Source organism: Pseudophryne corroboree, chromosome 5 (assembly GCF_028390025.1).
Source record: "Pseudophryne corroboree isolate aPseCor3 chromosome 5, aPseCor3.hap2, whole genome shotgun sequence".
Taxonomy (NCBI): domain Eukaryota; kingdom Metazoa; phylum Chordata; class Amphibia; order Anura; family Myobatrachidae; genus Pseudophryne; species Pseudophryne corroboree.
In genome coordinates, this window is record NC_086448.1 from 348,488,728 (window position 1) to 348,511,633 (window position 22,906).

The 22,906-nt window shown below is 44.8% G+C and overlaps 1 protein-coding gene across 5 annotated transcripts in view; it reads left to right on the forward strand.

Annotated features, from left to right (window-relative positions):
• COBL (cordon-bleu WH2 repeat protein) overlaps positions 1-22,906 on the forward strand; it is a 952,910-nt gene that overhangs the window by 920,927 nt on the left and 9,077 nt on the right. For 4 of the 5 annotated variants that reach the window (XM_063922617.1, XM_063922616.1, XM_063922612.1 and 1 more), the window contains 3 exons: positions 796-903; positions 4,086-4,334; positions 6,113-6,169. In XM_063922617.1, the coding sequence (XP_063778687.1) occupies positions 796-903; positions 4,086-4,334; positions 6,113-6,154 (399 nt within the window). In that variant the 3' untranslated portion in view covers positions 6,155-6,169. Of the gene's footprint in view, positions 1-795; positions 904-4,085; positions 4,335-6,112; positions 6,170-22,906 lie in introns of those variants that run through there. The other variant, XM_063922613.1, reaches the window with a different exon arrangement.

Below are 22,906 nucleotides of genomic sequence, written 5' to 3' on the forward strand. Positions count from 1 at the left end.
GCGGCCTCCAGCATGTGAGTAGTATGGTCGTAGATTTTGCTGCGATAGCAAAATCTGCGACCATCTATGAATAACTCCTTAAATACTGTAGTTTATTTACTAAGCATGTTTAAGCCCAAAATGTAAAAGGGCAGCATGTGTTTTTCTATTAAAAGCATTGCCCTTTTACATTTCAGGCCTAAACATGCTGGGAAGTGGCTGCTTTCAGAAGTTGCTACAGTACCTGTACTCAGCAAAATAAACACCTAATAATAATGATGATGAAATAAAAACTCAACAGTTATAGGTACTTGTTTCATAGCTCAGTCTTTAAACAGACATTATTCACAGTAGTTTATATCTTAACATTACTTGTATACAGATCTTTATACAAATTGTAAGAAAGGAGAGTAAGTTCATGGTTGACAGATAGAGGATAGGAAGGGAACTTTCAGATGACAGTAGAAAGAGTTATTTAATTTTGAGTCCGTAATAAAAAAACTTGAAACTGTGGGAGATCCATCTTCTTTGGCTATTAGTATTGCAAAGAGCATTCAAAGTAGTCTCTCTTACTTAAAATCTGACATCTAATAATGACTTTTTGGAGCTTACAGGGCTGTCTGTTTTGAGACATAAATATTTTAAAAGCAATTTTGAGAATTTGCAGACATCTGTCCACTTTAGAAACCAAATCAGTGACTGGCTATCTGAAGCTGCATCATGAATATTCTTCAAAAATTATTTTATTGTGGGTCTTCTAGATGCTCAGGATTTGGAAATGTTGATATGTGACAACTTATTATATATTTACACTAGAGCTCACCAACAGATGGAGGAGACAGGAAGTTTGCTGAGCCAGAGAATGAAAGATCTGCATTACTGTCAGCTATTCGGGGTCATAATGGCATGTCAAGGCTGAAAAAGGCAAGTGCAAACACGCTCAGGCCAACAACTGCATCAGTAGCAGGCTATATTTAGCATCCGCACGTGTCCACAAACATCATGGGCATTTAATACATCTCTGTTATTCTGTAGTGAAAGTTATGAAATCCTAAATACATTTGTATGTTTTATAAGAAAGACCACCAGAATAACCATAACCAAGCAGTGCTAGAAAATCTATGATCATTGGGTTATGAAAAGAAGCACAATGGTGAAAGCAAGATTAGACAAATCTATAAACAGTGAATTTGATAGCATGCATAGTGCAGTATGTAATGTACTAAACACTACACGTATACAGATGTGTCCACATACACCTAACTGCAAATTGTGCCAAATTGACCCATTTGGCTCGCCAGTGACTTTGCTAATTAGCCTCGCAATGGGTACTGCCAAAGAGTTTTTCACAAAATATGCATCTTTTTCACATCACTATCACACATGTGACAAAATGACAATGCATCGGTATGCTGACACTGGCATTTCCTGTAGCTTCTGGGTACAAATCATTCACTATTAGTATAAAAAGGCATACTGTAAGACAGAGTTCCTCATAGGAATGACTCTCTTCATGCCTCTTGCCACGCATAATTTTGCATAATCTGCAAATTTATTCCAAATCCTCTACAACAAAAATACTAAGTCTAAGTAATAATAATAATAATAATAATAAAAATAATAATAATTATTATTATTATTATTATTATTATGTTATTTATATTATTCTTTTCTCCCAATAGGACTCTTAATGCTTTACATTTGCATTTAAAAAACACAAGATATAGGACCAAAGCTGATGGGGGTCTGGCCCTGTCCGATCTACTTTTGTATTACCTGGCAGTTCAGTTGTCTCATTTAATTGAATGGATCACTGGTAGTGGGTCACTCCCAGGCTTTTTTGTTTATCAAACTGGCACTTCCCTAATCCCTCTGAAGTTCCTCCTTGTTGGGAAAAGGCATATGTCCCAATTCTAAATCAGACGACTGAGGTTTGGCGGGCTGCACATACTTTACTTGGATCTCAGGACTTGAATTTATTTATTTATTATTTATTTATTAACAGTTTCTTATATAGCGCAGCATATTCCGTTGCACTTTACAATTAGAACAACAGTAATAGAACAAAACTGGGTAATAACAGACAGACATAGAGGTAGGAGGGCCCTGCTCGCAAGCTTACTATCTATAGGGAAATAGGCATTGATACACAAGGATAGATGCTACCTATTGCATAATGTTCCACCAGATTGCTAGGTTCTCCAGATACACTGATTTGGGACAGTGGTGGAGTCCCTGAGCTGGGCAGTTTTGATGGCAATTCATTTTGGCCTCTCTTTAGGTCATGTTTACCAGGGAGCCCTTTTTAAAACTTTTGACCAGATTAAATCAGAATTTCATGTTCCCAATTTGGTCAATTTTTGTTATTTGCAATTACACCATGGCCTCTGTGCCCAGATTGGGGACACTTACCCACCCCCACCCCCTCTGTTTTGTAGACTTTCCCTTTAAAAATTGCTGCCTTCCTTGACGTCCATGACGACCATGATGTCTAATTATTTCACCCAGTGGTTGCATGTATACTGCAAATAGCATGGATGATACAGTAGTATAGAATCCTGTGGAGTAGCATATGGCAGTGGAACTGGTGACGAGTATACTCCAGAAGAAACTCTTTGTGACCTGTTAGCGAGAAATGATTTTAATCTAAGGACTGTGCCATCCAGTCCACAGAAATGTTAATTTACTCATTTAGAATTGATCTACGTTATCAAAAACTGCAGAGAGATCCAGAAGGTTTAAGATTGAACAGTCACCTCTGTCTCTTGCCATCAGAAGATGAATAAAGAACACATACTGTACCAGGGCTGTTTCAGTGCTATGTTTTCTCCTTAATCCTGATTGGAATTGATCACAAATATCATGGGTTGTCAGGTGGGTTTCCAGCGGAGTTGCAGCCACTTTCTCAATAACCTGTCCTAGAAAAGAAAGGATTGACACCGGTCTGTAGTTGGTCATGCAGTTGGGATCTAAATTATTTTTTTTAAGAAGAAGGTCTAACAATTGCTTCTTTTAGTGGTACAGGAAAATTGCCTGTCTGCAAAGAGCATTGTACTATTTTTGCAATAAGAGGACATTACAAGGGGCTATAATGCAAATAAGATGCAAAATTCAAGAAAAAGTCTGAAATTCCGGGAATCACTACCCATGGCGGAGCATTTAGTTCATGTTATGCATTCACCCTGGGTTGGGTATGGCGTGCTGGCGGCCGGGATCCCGGCAGTCACAGACTCTATTCCCACTTTATGGGTGTCGTGGACACTCACAAGTGGGAATAGTCCCTGTTAGTCGGCATGTTGAATGTGGGGATTTGGAGTGGGCTGGATGGTGGTGGTCGGTAATATGACCGGCAGTCTCCTGACCGCCGGTCACATAACTACATCCCTTCACCCCATATGGTGCACGCGTATGAGAACACATCTATAGTATCAGTTACCTACAATAATGACAGCATGCATCAGTAGATACTCACCCTTCTCATGGCTTTCTATTAGATGATTCACCTTGCAGTTTTATGGCCTTTCATTTACTGAAAGCAATATGCAGTCAGTACTTTGGACATATTATAAGTCACAACATGTCAGAGGAGAATTCCCTTGAGATGTCAGTGGCAGCAAACTGAGCTATTAGACTTTTGCAGCTGTAATGGAAGCCATCTATTCTGGTGGTGACAGCATAAGCCAGGTGAATACCTCCCGAATGCAGGAGTACTGGGAAACTGTACCCTTGCTGCTGTTACCTTAGGTTTACTAGTAAAATACCTCTGTGTTGGAAGACAATATAATTTTCTCATTTTAATGCCTGTTTTCTTAATGTAATGCAATATGAGATTTATTGGTACTGTATATTATATTGTTTCCTTTTTAGTACATGTTATAAAGTGTTGGATTCTGTTACTAGAAATTAATATACACAGTAGTTATAGTTATATAGCAGAAATAAAGTTGCTTGTTATATGTTTTACCTCACTTTCATGACAAATAATTTATCTGTAAATAGAGGTCAGTGAGATTATGTCCCTGATGGTCCATGTCATCCCACTGCATATATTGCATTCTATTACCTAAACTTTGTTTTAAATGAATATGTCCTCTGTTTTCTGATAGATATCTTCTGCTGCAGCTGATGAACTCCAGACCATAAGAAATAAAGAATCATCATTTGAAGATGATGATTCTGCAACATCTAAAACATTATCTATTCCTCCCCCACCACTCATGCCTCCTCCTCCACCACCTCCTGGGCTAGTTGCCGCACCAAAACTATCACCAGTCTTTCCAAATAACTCAATAGATAGAAGAGATGCCTTAATGGAAGCCATCCGGTCAGGTGCAGGTGCTTCAGGATTGAAAAAGGTAGGATTTCTTGCGTTTTTCAGATCAGCTGATTTACTGAAGGCAGAAAGGTATTTAGACTTTAGAACACAATTGAATATCGGCTCTGCATCAGTCGTTTTTTTCGGTAGAAATAGAAACCACGAATGTACTATGCAGCGGGTTTTGAACACTGCAAAACCTGCAACGATCATTGAACTCTAAATCTTATGCTGATGGACATTGATTGTGCATTTTGAATGATAGTGAAACCCGATGCATAGTAAACCAATGCATAATAAATAGTGGTCCAGTTTTGACGAAAACTGAACATACAGATGTAGCCAAGCTCAGCTTGGCTGCTACTAGGTGCCAGATTGCCTTAGGCTTTCTATGGTGCGATTGCGGATGTGAATAATTGCAGCTCGCTGCACCAGGTCACCCCCGTGATGCTTATGCCTGTGCGGCCGCATCGCGGGCTGAATGAATGTGGCTACATTTCTACCCAAACTTTGGGGTTCCAAGTCGATCTGAGTCCTGGCTCTGGTATTCCCACTAAGTTCCAACCTTGGATCTCCAAAATAGATTTTGCTACCCTCCCTTGTGAGATCAGGTTCTATTTCACTCAGGAGAGCGTATGGAAAGGGTATGGGCTGCAGTACTACATGCTGTCATCCAGTTTACATGATTTTTGCTGTTTTTATCCATTTTGAAGAAATGTAGATCCAAAACACTTGAGGGTGGTTTACCAAAACTAAATTATGATGATGATTTAGGGCCTGATTCAGAGTTGATCGCAGCAGCAAATTTGTTAGCATTTGGGCAAAACCATGTGCACTGCAGGGAGAGCAGATATAACATGTGCAGAGAGAGTTAGATTTGGGTGGGGTGTGTTCAAACTGAAACCTAAATTGTGTAAAAATATAAAGCAGCCAGTATTACCCTGCACAGAAACAAAATAACTCACCCAAATCTAACTCTCTCTGCAAATGTTATATCTGCCCCCCTCCCCCCCCCCCCCCTGCAGTGCACATGGTTTTGCCCAACTGCTAACAAATTTGCAGCTGCGATCAACTCTGAATTACCCCCTTAGTACCCAAACCACAAAGCAGAATATGGGGGTCTGCGCACAACTCTAATAATAAATACTGTTATTTTAGACACTAAACCACCATGATGCCTGTTTAATTTGAATTGATAACAAAGCCAACTCTTACTAAATTTAGCCCTGAAACTTGGTATTTATGTTTGTGTTCAGCTATATTATGACATCTAACTCTTTTGTTTTATTAAAAGTGTACCTTAGTTTGCATGAGCAATCAGAATGTAAGTGCCTTTGAAGTAAGTCATTGGGCTCTGACAAGTGACATAACTTATAGATACAATTGTAAATATGCAGCAATTGTTTCATCGACAGGTACATTATTCTGCTTGATGATGACTAGTTTGCTTTTACCTTCTTGGCAGACAAAAGGAAGCAATGTTCCTCAGCACTTCTTTACCAAATCAGAAAAATCAAAGTCAAGTAATTACTTTTCTTTTATGGCAAGGGCTTAAGACAGTCGGTAGTTTACCTTTGTCTGCTTTTGCTTTTACCTCTTCTTTTAAAAATATTGTTTTACATTAGTTACAGTATATATGACCTGCCAGCTTTCGGTGCTCTTTGCCAACAACAAGAACCATAAAAAGGGTATATAACAACTGTGCTGTGTTTGTATTTATTTTAGCTGCTCATTTTGTTAAAATCTGCTTTTTCTTAATAAATAACGAGCGCTCAAAGGAGTTGTAAACATAAATATTAAATTTTTTTTTTTTTACAGGTCCCAGGGGTTCTGAACCAAATTCTGACATTTTTACCTTAAAATATTAAAATAGTCATTTTGTCCCAAGTTTTCACCTGCTCAGATTAGGTGAATTGAACTTGTGGTGAAATCATTGTGGGAAACGTTTTCTCGGCTAATTGGATTAGCACGAAAATGGGTTGTAGCAGCTAATAGGATACCCCCCTATGTATTCAATAAACTGATGCAACCCTGTTTTGGTACAACTTTGTTTCTTTTTGTGTTCCATTAAGAACAGGCTCCCTGGGTCAAAGTTCAGCCCGACACATTCTAGCGTGAGGGCTAACCGGTACCTTGACCCCCCCTAAAACTTGGCCAGGAACCTACTAGATCACCTCGCATCGGTTTCATCCCAATCAGTGCAGGGGTGTCCAAATAAACTAACAAGCAAACAATGGCAATAGCCCAAAAAGTGGTGGATTTTTTTAGTTGAAATCCTGACAGTATTTTAAGTTGGATAATGAAGGGTATGTGTACCAATTTTGGTCCAGATCCATCAAGCCATGTAGGAGCCTATGAAGAACAAACATGCATATACATATTTCACTTTTATATATACAGTATAGATATACTGTAATAATAGCAATAAATAAATAAATAAATAAATACATAAATTCCGTAAATAGTCATTTGGTAATAATTTGATTATGTTTGCAGTCCTTCCATTGCAAAATGCTTTAATAAATCTAAGTCTACAGTTTATAATATTTTGATATGACAAGTCACAGTTAGTTAAAAAAAAATTGCTAAGAAATAAAGGAAAATCAGCAGTAACACCAACAAGTGATGTGCAGATGAGTGGTTCTCCCTCCCCCATCCTCCATCCCCCCTGCCCCACAGCCCTGGGTGTCCCTCTCTGGCAATATACTCACATAGGTAAGATGTGCTAACATCATCTTCAGAAGGTTTTGGCTGTTGGGATCAAGCAGCTTAATAAATTGGTCCAGATCAAAGTCCCCATTAAGAATTATAAGTATAGTGGCATTCAGGGTGGTGTAGGCTATGTCACAGGCATGTCCAACTGCTCACATAGGAGGCCACACTCACATGGAAAAACTGCACCTACCATGGGGCTGGTGCAAGTTTTAAAGATACATCTACAGACCCACTGGTCGGAAATGCAGCATCTATAGGCAATGAAAGAAGGCGTCTCAGTCCTTGCACATTTGGACGCACAGATGTACACCAGGGTAGGGCTTTGTAGTAGCATTACCATAAAGTCACAGATTCAATTGCGGCAAAAGATGCAAGGATGGCTGCAACTGCGTCTAACCAGAATCAGGCCCTATTATTATAATTGATGCCTGTGTGCAGAAAAACAAAAAGATTTTAGTCTCCTCCAATCATCTCACCCAACAGCTCACGGCTCCCTCACTTTATTTGCTAATCCATAGAAGAGTGAAAGAGAGACATTGATAGAATTCCAGAAGCTTTCTAGAAATATATGAGACTTGGACCTTTCTGAGCAGCTTTACAGGCCAAGGTGTACCTCTAATATACTGCAAGTCTAGAATTACACAGAGAGTATGAAAGATAGCACAGGCAAAGTTTTACAAGTTTAAAATAATGGTTATTAGAACAATTATCAATTTAACAATGCTCACAACAATTTTCCATTATAGTTCCCCTTTATTATGGGTCAGATGTTTCTATTTTATCTCTCATGATAAGTTATTTTCCATAACCTATTAACCTGTATTCATGTACATTCTAACTTACTGTAGATAAATAAGATTAGCGATTTCCTTTTTGACTTTGAGCAAAGCCAGAGTCCATTATTCTACTGGTAAACATTGACTTCAAGAGAAATTTGTCAATGTGAACTGAGCTCATTTCCAATGTACTGTAGGTGTTTGTTGGAGTCACTGATTCAGCAAAGTATTTCAGAATGGAACATAATTTAATGAATGATGTTAGGATATGTGGGAACTAAGGGGTCTATTCATGATGCAGTACAAAGAGTGGAGCAGTGATCCAGGGGAGAAGTTGCCCATGGCAACCAATCAGCTGCTCTGTATAATTTTATAGTATGCAAATTATAAATGTTACGTCAATGCTGATTGGTTGCCATGGGCAACTTCTCCACTGGCTCACTTCTCAATAATTTTCACTGATTCATGAATAGACCCCTAATTATTGAGCACATGATATAGTGATATATATATATTAAATATATTTTCTGACATGCTCTTGAGATAAGGTTTTTGAGATGGTTTTTATTCTGATAACATAGAGCACCATGCCATAAAGATATTAAATGTATAATATGATCCCTATTCTGCAACCTCCTCCCCCTTTCCCAACATCATTGATAGGTGTCATCTTGCACTTAGGAATTCTTAGCTCTTGTCAGATTCTCTGGAAGTAGATGGAGCTGAATTAGCACTCTTGCGCTCAGGGCCATCTTCACACACCAAAGCTGTGTACACACTATGTGATATATCATGCAATCTTTGTAGTTTTGACCAATCTGCACATCCATTGTATAGTATGTATACCTAATTTATTGTTTACACACGTTCATTGCATTATCCCATCTGATGTGCTACACATCATGTAGCCTGCGCGCAAGACCACATGACTAAACAAAGGGCCCGATTGGGATTTTAAATTTAGAGAACGTAAGTTTGTATCTGGAACAAACCATTTTGCAATGCAAGGGGAGGACATACATTTATATTTTTTCTGTGCAGGGTAAATCAGGCTGCATTTGCATGTAACCCACAAATGTTAGACAGTTTTACTTTTACACTGCAATGTAGATTTCAGTTTGGACTCACCCCACCCACATCTAAATCTCTCTGCATATGTTACATCTGCCCCACCTGCAGTGCAGCATGGTTTTGCCCAGTTGCTTGCTTTTTCGATTTGCTTCCACAAATAACCCCCAATATGTTGGACTCTGAAGTGTGGGACTGTTCTACATGTTGATTGCATAGTGTGTACAGGAGCAACAATTTATTGGATATACAATAGTCTCTGGACAAGATATATATTGTGTCATCGTTCCAAAGATTGCAAAGTATATATGCTAGAAATTGTGTGTTCTGGGATTGTATGATTATAAGTGAAATTGGAATGATCATTGGATCGCTTGTTAAATCATTCAAGTGTACCTAGCTTTAGACATATTAATCACGGTCTGAAACAGCAAATTAATCGCAGATTAAGCACAATTTTGCAGTTTCATCACTTGTACACTTGTTTTCACTTATCTAGTAACCTAATAAAAGTTACTGCTACTGTTACGACTCCGGCACATCAATCCTCCAGATACGCCAATCTGAGAATCGCCACTATGGTTACCGCGTGTGGTTAATCAACATGGTTACTGCCACCAGCTGAAGAGACAATGACCAGGGCAAGCTTCAGCTCTCACCCACACACTCAAATTATTTATACTTGAAAAATAGGTTACATGGGCTGCTTGGGGTCTTGTTTCAGAAAACACAGAACCAGAAATAGAATTTAGTATTTAATTCAAGAATATCTTCAAAGCTTATGTTTACCAAAAAATAAGGTTGCAAGACTATACTAGCTTAAATGGTCACACAAGTAATAACAATTTTATAAAACAAATAAATGAGAGAAAAATAGCGTTCATATCACCTAGACATGGTTGGACGCTGTCGGAAGTGAAGTCTGTTCCTGACGTTTGGTTTCATAATGATCCTATAGATCCCTTCACGACAATGAACACTATCTGGGGTGTGTTTCTCATATTTAAACCCACCACAGCTCCCTCTCAGTCCCCTCGTGGAGGTATTTTAACCCTCCTAAAACCAGAAGGGATTGAGTGTTAGATTACACTATAGGGTCCCTGGGTCACTCAAGCAGGGGCTGATGCTTTTATCTCTATTGCTGTTTGAAGCTTGGAGATCTGGTCTTGTAATCAGCCTGGACCAGTCTTTACAACATGCTTCAGGAAGAAAAGTTCACACCCTTCTGGCCATAGTGTCTCTGAGGGGTTTCCCCAGAGGCACTTAATTACTTTAAGCTTAAAGGTCTGGCATGCCAAGCAGTACTGTGTAGGTTCTATGCAGTAGCGGATCTTGCCACGGGCAAGCAGGACTTTTGCCCGGGGCGCCGCCTTCCGGAGGGCGCAGGGCGCCATCCGGAGGGTGCCGCACCAGGGCAAGATCCGCTGCTGCTGTGTGCCCCCCGCTGCCCCCCTGCTGCCGCTAGCCGCTGCCCCCCTGCTGCCGCTGGGAAGGGAAACTAGACGCGCACGCGTCTAGTTTCCCTTCGTGGAGAGGACCTTTGCTGTGCGGTGCGCGATGACGTCATCGCGCACCGCACATCATTTCAGTCTGTACAGGGGGCGTAAATGACCACGCCCCCTGTACTAAGCCCCCTAATGCAGCCCGGGGCGCCAGAAGCCCCGGAACCAGTCCTGGTTCTATGGGCCTACTCAGGAAGGATTGGACAAAATGCTTTCTCCAAGCAATCTCTTCTCCCCTGCATCAAAGGAGATTTGACACCTCTGGTAGTCAGTGTTGTAAACAAGCTTTGTCATAGCAAAGTAATTAACTTTTAACAATTTGTCATCCTAAGAAATTTTCCTCCATACAATATACATTAATATATCACCCAATGCGAATAATACAGTTTTTTAATCATGCCCATTCCGATATAAAATTGGGTGTTTCCTACAGTTACTGCTTCCTCTCACAAGATATACACAATGGCCCTCATTCCATTTCAGTTGTTCGCTCGCTGTCTTTTTTCGCAGCGCAGCGATCAAGTGAAAAAGCGGCAATTCTGCGCATGCGCATGGTACGCAGCGCGCATGCGCTAAGTACTTTCACACAAAACTTTGTAATTTAAACCCAAGCTCGAGCTACGTTTTTCAGTCGCTCTAGTGATCGTAGTATGATTGACAGGAAGTGGGTGTTTCTGGGCGGCAACTTGGCATTTTCAGGGAGTGTGCTAAAAAACACAGGCGTGCCAAGCAAAAACGCAGGAGTGGCTGGGGAAACGGGGGAGTGCCTGGCCGGACGCAGGGCGTGTTTGTGACGTCAAACCAGGAACTAAACAGACTGCATTCATCGCAAGATAGGAGCTACTCAGAAACGGCATGGCATTTTTCACGCGCAGTTCTGCTAATCTTTCGTTCGCACTTCTGCTAAGCTAAGGTACACTCCAAGAGGGCGGCAGCCTAGTGTGTGCATTGCTGCTAAAAGCAGCTAGCGAGCGAACAACTTGGAATGAGGGCCAATGCCTTCTGAAGTACTTTGTGTTGCTGTGAGCATTATGGAAAGCTAATTAACTGCAGGTTGTTCCAAGGGCATAAATTCATTCCATTTGCCCAGAGGCAAGTTGGAGTTTGGTATCCCCCCCCCCCCCCCCCCCACTTATAAGAAAAGGCAAAACAAATATGGTGTGTGTCTGTCTGTGTGTGTATATCAGCCGGTCAACAGAGACCAGAGAGCATAGTGAATTGGGAGGAGTCCAGGTACAGTCTGACAACGGTCAGTGGGTAAGGGTTTTACGTGATTCAGTAATCTGTAGCATGCAGAATAAGTGTTCACCGGTGGGTCCCATCTCACAAACCAGCAGCAACGGTGGCTGCACCATTGCTTGCTACAGTGCAGGCTGAGCGATACCAGAAGAGAGCCACCCTGTCCCCTATTGCAGGTGTTAATGGGATAGTGCAAATTGCAATAGCAGGTGCGCCGTAGAGCTCCATTGGAAGAGCAGCAGTCACACTAGAATCATGCTGTGAACCACACAGGTTCTACTGTACATACAGGTGCCCCTTCAGATCTTGGAGCCCGGAGGCAGGTGTCTCCATTGCCTCTGGGAGTAACGTCCCTGGGTTGTTCTATATCCCTCCCACTTCAACGCTGGAAATCCATGGGTCAGCAGGAGATAATAAGTAACAGTAACAATAAAAAGGTCCACTAAAACTAGTCAAATACATCTTAATTAAATGCAAAATACAGAGTTATTTTACACTCAGTTGGGGTTATTTAACACAATGAAAAGAAAAATGTACCGTCATAATAAGCAATAAGAAATACACTTATAATAACAAATAAAATATCAGCTTTCAATAGGCAGACTACACTAGACTGCTAAAGCTGATTGGTTATTATGGGTAACAGCTACTATTTGGCATTTACAGCATACATAGTATTATATAAACCCCATGGCCGATGTGTAATGGGAGCCGGTAATGCCGCACTGAAAATTATCGCACCACATCGTACATTAGAAATATACGTCTATTTCCCGGAACTCGGCTAATGTAATGCTGTGCGTCTATTTCCCAGCTTCCGCGTATCGGATCCGAATTGTCATGGTATTTAGACTAGAAAACATCCAATATTTTCAGACCAACTGAAATGCGTCCTTTAGTATAGGCGGACTGCAATGTCAGAGAAAGTCACCCATTGTCCCCGAAAAGTATCATGATTAAAGCATTACACATCCTAAATAAACTCCAGTCCTCCAGGATGCACAAGCAGCTTATGCTGATTTACATGATATGTGGCATGGCTATATTCTGCGTGTAATTGCGACTGTACCTAATTACTGTATGTTACAGTGTTTGGCTGGAATAAACTACAGACGCAAACATCACACATTTTGCTGTTGTCTGCTCCCATAACATCCCGGCCCATACCTTTTAAAATGCACAGCTGTAAAAGATTTAAGGCTCCATTCAACAAAGAGACATAACCCCTTTAGCACTTGCTAAAGGAGTTATGTCCTCCTTTCAGTATTTAACAAACATTGGCAAGCTTAGGTTACCACTGTTTGCCACCATACAGCTTACCCCTTCTATAGATGGTGATTTACAGTCACCATTGCCGGCAAAGGGGTTCCAGCAACAGCCTTTGCGGCTTCAGAGAAACCTTCCGGCACTGATGAGTTCCTGTTGGGAGAGACTGGCCATCGCGCATGTGTATGACACAGCAGCCTACCGTTGGCAGCTGTAGACTGCCAGCAACAGGGTGGAGACTGGTGCTGAGGAGGGGAACGTCGCTGGACCTTTCTAGAAAGGTAAGTAATGTTAAATAACAATTGCATATTTGTAAACCTCCTAATGATAATGTGTGGACCTCCATTCTAAAAGTAAAGCATTCTTTACCCTTAATACCATGAAATAATGACATGGAGACTTGAATTTGGCAGAAAATTGTTAGCTATTTATTGTACCCTAACCATTAGAAAAACCTGTAAAGTAAAAATTAAGTTAACATGCCTATTCAACCGACATATGGTGGCAGAAAAAAGAACGGCTATAACCCACTGAAGATAACCTCAGAACATTAAAAACCCAAACAATCCTAATCTACCACAAACCATACATAGGTAATAGGTGCCCGACTCAGACCTCCACGCTGACTTCCCACCCTGATGGGTGATGACGCTGCCCCCTGATGGGTGATCTAGCGGCCTTAAAAGTCAATGGAGGTGAGTGCACCTAAACCACACCAATACTGTAAAAACTGTGACTAACAAGTCAAACTATAACCTGCCGTTCTTTTCCGCCAACAAATAGCCAACGATAAACCACAACTAACAACCCAAAGCCAAGACACTCCGCGCCAAAACATCTACCTAATGGGGTGGGAGGGCGGGAAGGCAAACTAGCAGAGAGAGACCCCTAGATGACCTATACTACCCTATATATGCTGATCCCTCCCCTATCTACCATTGGCTGTACTTTTCATAACCCCTTATGTCCACACCCATCACAGGAGGTTTAACTCTCTCCATTCCTATGCCTGTCATTTCGTTCTCCTAAACCTCCTAATGATAATGTGTGGACCTCCATTCTAAAAGTAAAGCATTCCATACCCTTAATACCATGAAATAATGACACGGAGACTTGAATTTGGCAGAAAATTGTTAGCTATTTATTGTACCCTAATCATTAGAAAAAACCTGTAAAGTAAAAATTAAGTTAACATGCCTATTCAACCGACATATGGTGGCAGAAAAAAGAACGGCTATAACCCACTGAAGATAACCTCAGAACATTAAAAACCCAAACAATCCTAATCTACCACAAACCATACATAGGTAATAGGTGCCCGACTCAGACCTCCACGCTGACTGCCCACCCTGATGGGTGATGACGCTGCCCCCTGATGGGTGATCTAGCGGCCTTAAAAGTCAATGGAGGTGAGTGCACCTAAACCACACCAATACTGTAAAAACTGTGACTAACAAGTCAAACTATAACCTGCCGTTCTTTTCCGCCAACAGCGAAAGACTCTTCCACAGAGTCTTCGCACCGCCACCATACCCTCAACATAACTCCTGCAACACCTGAAACAGATCCTCCAGGAAAAGCATCATCCCTTCCTTGGACAGATGCACACCATCAGGCCGAAAAAGGTGACTTTCCCGGAACCGAATCCTAGGGTGGCGAACCACTTTCCCTCCGTGAGCCAATACCCACTTCGCCACCGCAGAGTTCACCTTTTGCCTGGCCTCATCAATAGGGCGACCGTCCGCCACTCCCTGCCAACGCAACCTTGGCACCATCATGGAGAACACCAAAACACAGTTGGGCCACGCTGCGGCCACACTGGCCAGATCTACCATCATGGCCCATCTCAGCTCTAAAGATGTCCTCTTCCCCAGATCGTTGCCACCCAAGTGGACAACCAGCACCCTAGGGACTCCATGCTCCCTGACCTGACTGACCAATCTACTCTTCAGATCTCGCCACATCATCCCACGCCAACCAAGCCAACGAACGCCATGAGCCCAAGGAAAAAACTGCGCCCCATCTGAGGCCAAAAACCTGGCTGCCCAGTAAACATAAGAGTGGCCAACTACCCATATTGCCAAATCGTCTTCTACCCAACCTGAAGTGAAGGAAAGGAATAAAAATTGGTTAATAAATATCCTAACATGAGCTTATTGCATGCATTAACCTGAAGGATCTGCCAAAAGAATTTTTTTTTTCGTTTCTTGATGAGTCACGGCCTAGCCGTTCTAAACAAGCTTCCAGCCAATCGAAGCATAACATAGAAACACAACGGGAAAGATCAAATTAAAATAAGGCAAAAATAAAAAAGGGGTGGGGGGGGGGATTAGAAATGGGAAAAAACATGTAAGAACTCAGCTGGAGGTGAAAGCGTAAAAACCTGCTGAGGGACTTCGTATTGTACTTCCATCGCCCCAATGCCTGAATCTCCGCCACGGAAAAACCCGCCGCCGCAGCCGACGTCGCCGCCCCGATTCGGAAAGAATGCGTACCGAAAGCAGCGGGTGAAAGGCCCAAGCCCGCCAGACAGCGACTCAGCATCCAACGAAATTGATATTTCGTCAATGGTAAACCGTCATAGTGCAGAAGCCACGACCCCCTCACACCGGGCCGAACTGCTGCATATTGCAATGCCAATCTCACCGGGCAAATGCTTCCCTCCAGGGATGGTACCAAAGTGACCCATCGCCCTCTACCTACTTGGTCCGTCTTAGAGCGACGCAGTCTGCACAGCAAAGACCTCTCACCCACCACCACGTCATCTAAAAGCATGCGCAAATCCGCCCATTTAGATGGCGCTACCAGCTCCGAAACCCGAAAGGCTCCGTGATAAGCCATGGAGAACGCCAACTGGAACAACAGCGACTCAAAAAGTGACGATGCGACACTGCCTACAGCACTGATAACAGCTGGTAACAAGGCCGCATCGATAGGGCGCTGCCTATCTGGCGGCGCTGGCGCCACGCGCGCCCACCCTTTCATCGCCTTCACAAGAAGCCCGCTCTTTGTCACGTCAGGAACACCCTTGATTTTATTAAAGAATGAAATCCCTGCTAAGTACAGGGACACCACCGCTCTGGACCTACCGTGACAAAAAGCTGCCAAATAAAAGAAAGCATCATCCAATGCCCGCTCTTACCTTCTTGACTACGTCCTCGGACAAACTCTTCCCACTCGCTCCAAGCTTGACCGTAAGCCTTGAGCGTGTTGGGAGCCACTGATCGCATCGCTAGGCCCTCCAGTCCGGCCCGATCACCTGCCAGACATAACCGGGACATTGAAACCCCCGCTCCTCGGCCTCAGGTGCCAACAACCGAAATCTCTCCCACTGCCCGTGGGACAACGCGTCGGCAATTCCGTTCTCAATTCCTGGAACATGCTGCGCGTGGAACCATACATTCCTACGCAAGCATGTCAGCAGCAATTGTGCAAGCACCCTCAAAACCACCAGCGACTTCGCCCTCTGGTTATTGATCGCATGTACCACGCCCAGATTGTTGCATCTGAACAAAATGCTGCGATCAGCCAGACATTCGCCCCAAACCTCCAGGGCTACCATAACGGGAAAAACTCCAGCAGCAAAAGGTCCTTAGTGAAACCTTCGCAACACCATTCCTCAGGCCAAGAGGCCACGCACCAAGATCCCTCTAGGTAGCAACCGAACCCAGAGGAACCCGCCGCGTCGGTAAACAGCTGTAACCTAGCATTGTCGATCGTTGGGGCCAGCCAGATTCGTACCCCATTGAAGTCCTCCAGGAACGAGGCCCAGACGGCCAAATCCTTCTTAATCTCGGAGGACAAGCGAATGAAATAATGCGGCCTGGCACACCCCGCCGTCGCCCTCTTCAGCTTTTGGCAGAAAACCCTGCCCATCGGGATTACCCGGCAAGCAAAGTTCAAGAGGCCCAGCAAAGACTGCGCCTGCCTCAGCGTGACTTTGCGCAATGATACGAACTGCCCAATAACCTCGCGAAGCTTCGCGACCTTGGCCTGAGGAAGGCGACACGAGCCTGCCACCATATCGATTTCAATCCCCAAGAACGACAAACATGAGACCGGCCCCTCCGTTTTATCCTTGGCCACAGGAACGCCAAAGTGATAAAACAAGGCTCGGATGCTGAACAACAAGTCGCTGCAGCGCGGTAAATTCGCCGGCCCCACAAACAGGAAATCATCGAGTTAATGCGCAACCCCATGACCTCCTGAAGAAGACTCTACGCACCAATGTAAAAATGTGCTAAACCTTTCAAAGAACGAGCAGGAAATGGAACACCCCATCGGCAAACATTTGTCAATGAAATGCTCCGATCCGAAAACCCATAAAACGAAATGAGTCCGGATGCAACGGGAGCAACCGAAACGCGGATTCAACATCGATCTTAGCCATCAGAGCTCCCGGGCCGTAACTACAAACCATCTCCAGAGCCTCGTCAAACGATTGGTACACCACCGAACATTGTGCTGGCGGTATGGCGTCGTTGACCGACGACCCTGATGGGTAAGAAAGATGCTGAATGAGCCTAAAAGCACCCGGAGTCTTCTTGGGGAATACCCCCACTGGGGAAATGACCAAGTGTTCCAATGGGGGCAAGCTAAACGGGCCCTCCATCCTACCCAGTCGCACCTCTTTATCAACTTTCTCGCGCAAAACTAACGGCAAGGTGGAAGCGGATTGAAGATTTCTGAGAGCCCTGAACGATACTTCGCCCGCAACTGGCAAGCGGAAACCAAACTTGAAACCTTGAAACAAAAAATTTGCGTCCGGCCTATTTGGATACCATCCCAACCACCTGGACATGGCATCCAAATTAATTGGCGTTGGGGCCCTATTGAGCGATCCCGCTCCCGGTGGGTTTTGCATAGCCTTGCTCCCCTTTGGCCTTGCAGATTGCCTTTAAAACAGTTGGAGGCCGGGTGGAAGCAGCCACATTGCAAGCATGAATGTCGAAACAGACACTGCTTGCCGAAGGAACAGGTCGCATTATTAAATGCGAAGCACTTCCCCCTCGCGGTGGCCTGTCCGCCCCCACGAATAGCTGATCTACCTTTTCTACCCGGTCCCCCTTCCGCGCTACCCCCCTGGGCAGATGACCCAGCGCGCTGCCCATCCGCCCCCGGATTCCGGGGCTCCTTTGCAGGTTGAGAAGCCCGGGTGACCTGGAGCCAGACCTCCACGTCCTTGCAACCAAAATCAATTATCTGCAAGCAGTCCTGCTTTTCTCGGAACTTCTCGTCATAAATTCGCCATTCTATTCCTGACAATGTGCGCTGCATGTCGTGTATCAAGTGTAGGTACCGTATGACGTTCATGTGTTCATCCGGCCTATCATCCAGATAACATGCTACAAAGACGCAGAAACCAGCCAGCCAGTTGTCAAAAATACGGAAAGCCTCAGCTCCTATGCCTTTCTTTGCCGTCGCTGCCTTATACTCCTTTTTCGCGTCCTTAGTCAGCACGAACATATCCACGTAATCGCCTCTACAAATCCTCCTACGGCAGCTATCCCGCAACCCCCTCAACACTGCTGTATAATCACAGTGGACTATTCCAGGCAAATTACGGCGCTTCTTGGCCCTGCGTGCGTTCTCGCTAAGCCGCTTGCGCCTCTTCTGGCTCTCCTGCTGCCCTGCTGCTTTTTTAGCGTACTTGGTCGCACGCTTTTTTGCTCTAGTCGTGCTACTAACGTCGGATGCTTGCGACGATAGGGATGAAGAAGGGACTAGAGCGTGCGCTGGAGCCCGAAGTCGACTGCTCGACCTCACCTGACGTTGCCGACTGCTCGGACTCGGACTCCCCCGGTGTGGAAACTTCGAAATCTTCATCATCGCTCACATCCACCGCAACCTCACCACGCTCACCTGAAAAAGACGACAAAGCACGGGACCCGGAAACCACTCCCGGGGCATGCCCAGTATCCCGGGGTACATACATCCCTTCCTCGCGTCCGCGCTCCGTCCCTGCTTGTTGGTTGCCTAACTGTGCCGGGGCCGCCACCCGGTCACGGCAAGCGCGTGCTATCCGCTGGATTGCCGACCCCGCCCGCGTGACGGACGCCCCTGCTTCTGCGCGCGCGCCGGAACGCCTCGCTGTCCCCGGAGATGCGGATGCAGCCAATGGGCCCAATGCCGCCACCACCGTCGACAGGGCCGATGCTAACTCTCCGGAAGCCTCTTGACTTCCCCAGAAATCGCGCCCATAACCGGCGGGAGCCCCCGCAGACGCCGGCGCACGTATACTGGCCCGTCGGCCGGAGGGTGCCGAGAAGGGACCCACCGGCAAATGACCTGCCTGGCCTTCTGGTGACTCGCTGCCCCCCCTAGTTCTGACCTGTGTGGTCCCCCTCCTATCATCTCCACTACCCAGCCTGTGCTGGCCCGCACTGAATCTACTGCAGGGAAGGCACACATGCGGGGCTCTATGCTGCTATGTCCCACCCTACTGTGCCCCTCCCGCCGCTCCCCGCCGGACTCCGGCTGTAAGGGAGGTAGCAGGGGAGACATGTAGTCCGGCGGCGGCGCTGCGCGCACACGTGCCCGCTCGGCACCACTAGCTGTGTGCGCGGGCGTGTGCGACCCCCATGCGCGCTTCCCGCCACTCTCCGCCCAGCGTCGGGTTCGTCCGAGAGCACCGCCTGACACGAACCTGCGACAGGCCTTGTCCGACCCGCCGCCGCTCTCCGCCCACCCAGACCCCCCCGGCCGGCATCCCTCCGGTGCCCTGACGAGGAGGACGGGTGGGGAGATGGGACAGGAGCCTCCATAGGCCGCCCGCTCTGGCGCGCACGCAGGTGCCTGCTCCCTGCACCGACGCCTCTTACTCCTGAGGTGTAGGCGAGGGCCGATGCCCGGACACCTCAGCTCCCCTCCCCCGTGCCCCGCGCCTCCCTCGCCGCCCGCGGCCGGAGATTAACTCCGGTCCCGACTCCTGGGGCAGAGAAGACCGGGTCCGTCCAGCCAGCGCCGCGCGGGTACGCGCGCCAGTGCCGGTGGACGGGGAGAGAGCGGATGAGCCAGCAGGCAAATCTGAGGCCCCATTTTCCCCGCCTTCAGAGCGGTAACGAGCTGGGGTCCCGGCCGAACGGAGGGGGCAAGAGGCAGCCATTAGTCCGCGCTAGAATACTTGAGGTGAGGGGAGAGAGGAGGGTAATGTAAAAGCTCCCTAAACCCCTATATAGGTCACCCACCAAGTGAAATTAAGTTAACTAATCTAACTAACCCACTAATGAAGCACAACATTTTTAATAGCACTCACCAGAAGGCAAACTAGCAGAGAGAGACCCCTAGATGACCTATACCACCCTATATATGCTGATCCCTCCCCTATCTACCATTGGCTGTACTTTTCATAACCCCTTATGTCCACACCCATCACAGGAGGTTTAACTCTCTCCATTCCTATGCCTGTCATTTCGTTTTCCTTAGTATCACTGCAATACTAAATGAAATATGCCAGTGGTAGTAAGCGTCATTATTAAATGGGTCCCTAAAGTTTTGAACCTTGCCGTGGTTTTTATCTATTGATGATACAGTAAACATGATACACATCATACAACTTCCTTTGCAAAGAACCTGGATTCCTTCTACATATTAGATATTAATTCACATGTCATTTACAACTACAGATGGTCATTTCCCACCACTAAAAGCTTGAGCAAAATATTATTTAGCCTTGTCCTTTTGCCCTCTTTTTATTTATCAAACAAGTGAGGACTGTAAAATAGCTCATACTTGCACAGGACAGAATGTGCCATCTGAAGTCACGGGCTCCTAGTAAACATTGTCTTTATAGAATAGTGTTTTTGCCAGCCTAATCTCTTAAAGAGCACCATGACCACTCTGTGCCGACCAAATGATAGACCACAGACGCACATCTAAAAAAAACTGCTATCACATTTCAACTTTAATGCAACCATCATTTTATATAAAACCACATGGCTGCACGAGTCAGATTGACAAAACTGCTCGATAAACTACTGTGTAAAGTGAAACTCATGAAAGGATTATTTTGTCACATCTCCATCTCCTTTTTGATGGTATCAGTTTCCATAATTTTCCTTGTTTGTTTTCCCATTTGTCTCTCTTGCCCTATCTGTGTCTGACTCTAAATTGATTTCTTCTTCTGCCACTTCCCTCTATGTACTACACCTTGCAATTTTGTTGAGCTTCAGTCCTAAATGGACTCACAAAATCAGAGATTTGTGTAAATTGAACTTCATTGCTTCATTTCCCCTTAATCCGATTCCTCCCAAACAAATAATGGCTAAATACAGAAAATACAAACTGCATGCAAAATGAGGAGCATGTGTTGGATGTACATACTTTTAACAATAGATGATGTACAATTATTTAACATTAGCTTGCTTATAACCAGTGTTTAACTGGGGCATGGAAGGCCTACTGGGGAAATGCAGTGGTAGGGGCCCATGCATAGAGGCTTGGCTGACCATTAGTGCATGGTCTTGGTCCCTTAATAAATAAATATGTAGTAATACTACTAGTACATGCATGACAATGTACCATATTAATAACAGCGGTGCATTGTACAATGGGCCTGATCACAGCAGCAAATTTGGGCAAAACCATGTGCACTGTAGGGGGGGGGCAGATATAACATGTGCAGAGAGAGTTAGATTTGGGTGGGGTGTGTTCAAACTGAAATCTAAATTGCAGTGTAAACATAAAGCAGCCAGTATTTACCCTGCACAGGAACAATATAGCTCACCCAAATCTGAATCTCTCTGCTGATGTTATATCTGCCTGCAGTGCACATGGTTTTGCCCATTAGCTAACAAAGCTGCTGCTGCGATCAGATCTGAATTAGGCCCCAAATACACCGTAGTTCTGTGCAGTATAATATATGTATAATGTATCATTTAAATGCATAATGTGGAATCTGATCCCTAGAGGAAGGGGAGGGTCCCCTAGGCAGTGGGACCTACCGGGAGGGGGGTCCCCTGTACCTCTATGGGCCAGTCCAACCATGCTTATAAATGAGGGCCTTTATTTACAGTTACAGTATATTGTTTTTTATATTAGGTTTGATATTCTATTTGTCCTTCAAATCAAAAAGGTTTGTGTGGGGATATTTAGGTAATGAAAAACTGATGCATCCCGGATCCATCATGCAAGTGGTCATTGCAAAGTGCTTACATCAGCATCTCTTAATCAGTTGCTCCTCTGCAGCGGCTTTGACAGTTGAATAGAGTACAGATACATGCTCACCTCTATGTACAGTATTGAACATGCACACCTTACAAATGCAGATGACGTAATAGGAATGGGAAAAAGAAGGACCTGATTCAGAGGTGCACGCAGATCATGTGTGGCTGTGATTTCTCACCGAGTCTCAAATGCTAAAATATGCAAATGCCAGTTTAAGCGTTATTCTTGTGTACTTTCATGCGACAGACTGAGCAAACCCTATGATGACCACTTTGCTTCTCTGAGCTATACTCAAGTGCGCTGGTGGATACATCGCCACACCATCACTCGCAACATCAACTCCTGCAGAAGCACCTGCCTGGCGCTGAGTCTCCCTTGTAACTTTCTGTTGATATGGCCACTCTGGCTGCGGTGCTGACAATGCCCATGAGGCTCCCATAACACGCCCATGACACCTCCTCATTATGCAAAGACTTTAGGTCACCGCCCAATCTCTCCCTGAATGGCCCATGGAAAGCAGAAGCCATCTCAAGTAACAGCGATATCATATGCAAATACGTTCGCGCATGTACAGTACCAAATAGTCGCTCAGCTACACAAACATTGGTACTGCATCCATCTCTGAATCCTTTGCCCCTACTCTGTTATCTGCTTTGGTAGGACGGACGTGCCTCTAGACATGCAGCTTTCTAGAGAGATCAATGATCTCTATGTAAATATCTGTCTCTTATTCACTTGTCAAAATATATGATGGAGGTGAAAGAGATGAAACAGCCACATGCATGCGCGTCTACTAAAGCAGGGAATTGGTTAAGTAATAGGAATTTAACAGAGCTAATCTCCTGGTTTCTTTTCTTACTCAGTGTTCAAAAGCTTGGCGT